The 4,908-nt window shown below is 36.5% G+C and overlaps 1 protein-coding gene across 1 annotated transcript in view; it reads right to left on the reverse strand.

The window, feature by feature from the left end:
• Positions 1-734: 734 nt before the first annotated feature.
• LOC107721152 (ceramide kinase-like) overlaps positions 735-4,908 on the reverse strand; it is a 21,604-nt gene continuing 17,430 nt past the window's right edge. Inside the window, exons 9-10 of the mRNA XM_016529022.1 lie at positions 3,846-4,095; positions 735-1,244 (exon numbers count right to left, since the gene is read on the reverse strand). Coding sequence (XP_016384508.1) covers positions 1,157-1,244; positions 3,846-4,095 — 338 coding nt within the window. The 3' untranslated portion in view covers positions 735-1,156. The remainder of the gene's footprint in view (positions 1,245-3,845; positions 4,096-4,908) is intronic.

The following is a 4,908-nucleotide window of genomic DNA, read 5'->3' on the forward strand; positions in this document are numbered from 1 at the left end:
TTTACATTGCGTCTGATGAACAGCCGTACATACGCTGACCCTGCAGTGACATTGTGTAGCTGTCAAAGCTTGTAATCTAGCTCGCTAATGCTACATTTTGATGCGTGAAATATCTGGAAAACAAAACCAACTGTGGTAAGAGAGGTAAATGATACATTAGAATTGGTCAAGAGGTGTTTTTTTGGGAACCGGATTTATACTGATCGGATGTACCATTTGGATAATAACAGTATATGTCTAATTTAAAGCGATCACAGGATGTTCTGATCATGTGTAAATTTGATTTAATGTAGGCTTCACTGTCTATATGACATATTACTTCAAGCTAACTTTTTAAAGGAATAGTTGAAGAATTGACTTGGTTACCGACATTCTTCAAAATATCTTCTATGTTCAACAAAAGAATCTAACTCAAACAAATTTGGCAAAACTTGAGGGTAATAATAACAAACTTAAATTTGTTGGGGGGTGAAGTATCCCTTTAACAATAACACTGCTGGCAGTGATTAACAACTTTTTTTTTGTAAATGATAACATTACTTTAAATTTTGAATGACCAACAAAGCGTTCAACATAAACCACAAACTTTTTTGGTATACCAACAACTTTATCAGCTGACCACCTCATGTGCTTTATACCTAAAAAAAAAAACAGTGAAGGTGCAACCAAGAAGAATGTATTCATAAACATACCAGAGTTTTCACAGTTCCAGGAATTTGACTTTACAGTGAAGGTGCAACCAAGAAGAATGTATTCATAAACATACCAGAGATTTCACAGTTCCAGGAATTTGACTTTGGGATTCAATTAACGCTACTCTCAAGACCAGCTTGATCGTGGTGGAAGACAAATGCTGACAACTGGAAGCCGTCGCATACAGCAAGAGATATCACCAGCAACTTCAAGGCCTTCAAGGGTTGAAATGAAAAAACAGCAATACTAATACCTAGCTGAAACAGCTAATCCTATCTTACACAAATCTAATACAGCCTATTCAAATGCTGTTGACTCCAGCTCAGTGTGTTTCCAAAGCATCTTCATGAGGATTATCTGGGTAAAACAGCATGATACTGTGCTGAGCTGAAGGTGACTCTTCCATTCAAAGAATCTCAATTCTTCATGATCCAGCTGGAGGTTTCTTAAGTGGAGTGGACATCTATATTGCACAGTGAGCATACGGGTCCTCAAACACCGGCTGCTCTTCAATGCCTCTCGCAAACAGCTTGATCAATTGGCTGTGGACCCTAAGACAGAGAGAGAGAGAAAAAAAAAATCTAACAAAATGCAACCACTTCACTGCATGATAAAAACCAACCCATGCTTACTAGAAAAAACACACCAGTGGTGACTTTTCTGCAAAATGATATTACGTGACTTTATTATTATTATTTTTTTGTACAATGTCTAGTGAGAGGTGCTAAAAAACGCATTCAGTTTTACCCCGAAACAGATGAACACGAATCTGGTGATGTTTTATTAAGTTGCTTGTTGTATGTATTGTGGCAGTTCCGAAATTAAATGGATAATGTGTTTGAAAAAAAGCGCACCACCTGCACTCAACTCTACCCTAAACCCATAGTCTTAGCAAAAGCAAGCATGAGATAAAACTCATTTGCTGAAGCAGTCATGCCATTTTGGCTTGCATCTACAAGTCTTTCAGCTCTTTTACTGTGACAAGTTGTAACGGCCACCTAATTTGTTATGTACCTTTAAGGCACCTCCTGTGATGTCATGCGTTGTCTAGGTGGGTGTGCCTGGGTAACGTTTGCGCTGGTGATATAGCGGACTGTTCTAGTATACTCTGCTCCAGAAAGCATCCTGATTCTTTTATAGTGTGTCTTGTAATTTTCTCCCCACTCTCCTACATGTATGCGGAGAGTGCGAGGATCATTTGAAGCTACGTATAAAGACGTATGGGATCACCAACTCTCGTCTATGAGTATTATTTTCCTTCTTTTATTCCTGACATCTGGGCAAATCCTAAAACACTCTGGTCGACGTTACAAAGTGTTTCATGGAACTCGTACCTGAGCACTCCACATCACAAGTGCAATGCTGTACCAGGTGAGCTACTGAGCAAGTTAACTATGTGTTGTATTACATAGTATTGTCTAAGGATTTGCAGGTAAAAAAATGTTGTAAGCATAATTTGTGTTAAAGGGATAAAGGCTGTTGATGTCTTACTGCCACTAGTGTTCATTTTAGCTGGAAACTGCAGGGAATTGTATGTATAGTAGGGCTGGGTAAAAAAATATAGATATCTCGATTTTAATCGATTCTGATTTTTACGGAACAATATCGATTCTTAAATCTCAAGAATCGATTAGTCTAGCCTGTTTTCAGTTAATGGACAGAACATTGAAGGGCACCTCCCATCCAATATATTGCAATAAGCATTGTGCTTTGCTATTTTTAATATGAAACAAAGTCTCAGATTTCAAATGCTGTCCATTGTATTGCAGTATTCAAACAATAAATGCCGTTTTGGCGCCGTTTAATGTGGAGTGACAGATCGCTGTAGAGCCTCGATCATCAGACGCGGCAGCACGAGGCGCATGTGAACTGATCATCTCCTACACATTAATACCAGTTTCAGCACAAAATAAACATGACTAAACATCCGAAGGTAAGTTAAAAGAAAGAGTACAACTTTACAATTCGTATCCTGTCTCATGTAATCGCTTAATCAGTGTTTTAGCTGCACAAAGACGTCAATATAACGGCTTGTAAACAATGTCATGCAACGTCACATTTACCTCAGAAAAACATATTCAGTGACCATAAACTCATTAGTCAGATAGAAAAATAAACTGTAGAGAGGGGCATTTTGCTAAATATATGCACCATATAATATATTCATTATAATTTTTTACTGTTCTTCAATGTTTAATTTATATTTTTTTTATGACAGCCACCATTTAAATGTTTATATTTAAAAAAAACAAAAAAACGAATTGAAGTAGAAATATTGTCATTGTAACTTTTATTATAAAAACTTCATTAAGTGTAATTTAAATTGTATAGCCTAAAAAATCAGTCATGTTTAACCTTCAGTATTATAGTAATGTAGTACCAACTGACTCTCATGTATATTTTACAGCATTAGTTAAGATAATTTTTTTTCCTTGAGAAAATTTGCCATGTGTACCTGATATATATCCAAAATAATCGATATTGAATCGAATCGAATCGCAAGCTTGTGAATGACAATCGAATCGAATCGTGAAATTTGTGTCAAAACCCAGCCCTAATGTATAGGTTGCAAAAATGCAGGTAGAGGCATGTTTTTCCAATGTACCGGCTCAGCTAAAAAGTATTCTAAATTTGTTTAAAATTTAAACAATATAACTGTAATATTTAAGTATAGTGGTTTGTTCAAATCCCTAACCCAAACTATATGCATCAATAACATAGATGCTTGCCTTAGCAAAAACCACTAATATGTTGTGTCCTAGACTAAAACAAAGTACGAGCAAGTGCTGGTAAGCAATAAATGCAACGTCATGTTGAATAAAAAGTTTTGTAGTTAAATGCATGCGCTGTTAGGAGGTTCGGGGCTCTTTAATTTCCTCTAATTCCACTCAATACTCTGGAGGTGAGTTCAGTGCCAGGCGATTGCCTTTTTCGGCCGTGGTATCATCATCAATTATCTCAACAGGTTATTTGCTTACTCATTCGAGAAACAATTACTGAAGCTGAAAATGGAATAAATGAATGGACTTCTATTTTAATTAAAGGAGGTGAGCCTTTAACAGTGAGAGGGCCATAGTCCAATACATGAACTCATAAATACAAAAATACAGAAATGGCAAACACAGAGGGCGTATCTGGACAGGGACACCTACCGGACTTGAATGGCAGTGTGTGGAAGGATCTCTCCATCACAGTTCCAGTTGCTCTGGGAAGGCATGCAGCCACAGGCTCTGTGCTCCCTGCAGATCTGACTAAGGAATCGCTTGCCTGTCGCTCCGCTCTCTCTCAGGTCCACTTCGGAATCACACTCCTGGTATCTGGGGGTGAATCGGAACTGCTTGACCCGGTACACCTCCACAAAAGAGTGATCAAACTGAAGAAAGAAAGGGAACAAGAGTAATGCTTACTGAATCTCATGTCAAATATCATTAAACACCAATAAATCAGCATATTAGAATGATTTCTAAAGGATCATGTTACACAAAGACTGGAGCAATGGCTGCTGAAAATTCAGCTTTGTCATTGCTAGAATATATTACTAAATTATATTACAATAGACAAATGTTATTATAAATTGTAATAATATTTCACAATATTACTGTTTTTACTGTATTTTTCATAAAATAAATAAAGCCACAGTGAGGATAAGAGACCTTTTTAAAAATCATTAAAAATATCTGAAATTTTTCAATTCATAATGTCATGGTAAATTTGGGATCTGTGTATTGTATATTTACAAAATAGGCCAAGAACTATATTTTGATTAGAAATAAACTCGCTGGTTAATTTTATTAGGGGCATTTGAATTATGAACTGTTACAAGATTCCAATGCTAATGAATTTCAATATATTTGTGATTACTGGATAAAGATTGTTAAAGTATGTACTCACAAAGAACCATTTCTAGTTGTTTAAATATTTTAGGACTTAAGCATACAATTTAAAGGGGTCATATGATGCGATTTCAATTTTTCCTTTCTCTTTGGAGTGTTACAAGCTCTTGGTGCATAAAGAAGATCCGTCTCAAATCAAAATAAATATTCTTTATAAAAGTTAAGAGTCAACCACGCCTACCTAAAACGGCTCATTCTAACACGCCCCCACATGTCTACGCCACGATGTGGGAAGATTTGCATAACGCACCCAAATGTTCACGCAAAGAAAGAAGGCGTAACTTTTATTTTCGCTGTAGTATTGTTGCCGCCGCCGCCATGT

This window comes from Sinocyclocheilus rhinocerous, unplaced genomic scaffold (genome assembly GCF_001515625.1).
Source record: "Sinocyclocheilus rhinocerous isolate Xijiao unplaced genomic scaffold, SAMN03320098_v1.1 scaffold1322, whole genome shotgun sequence".
Taxonomy (NCBI): domain Eukaryota; kingdom Metazoa; phylum Chordata; class Actinopteri; order Cypriniformes; family Cyprinidae; genus Sinocyclocheilus; species Sinocyclocheilus rhinocerous.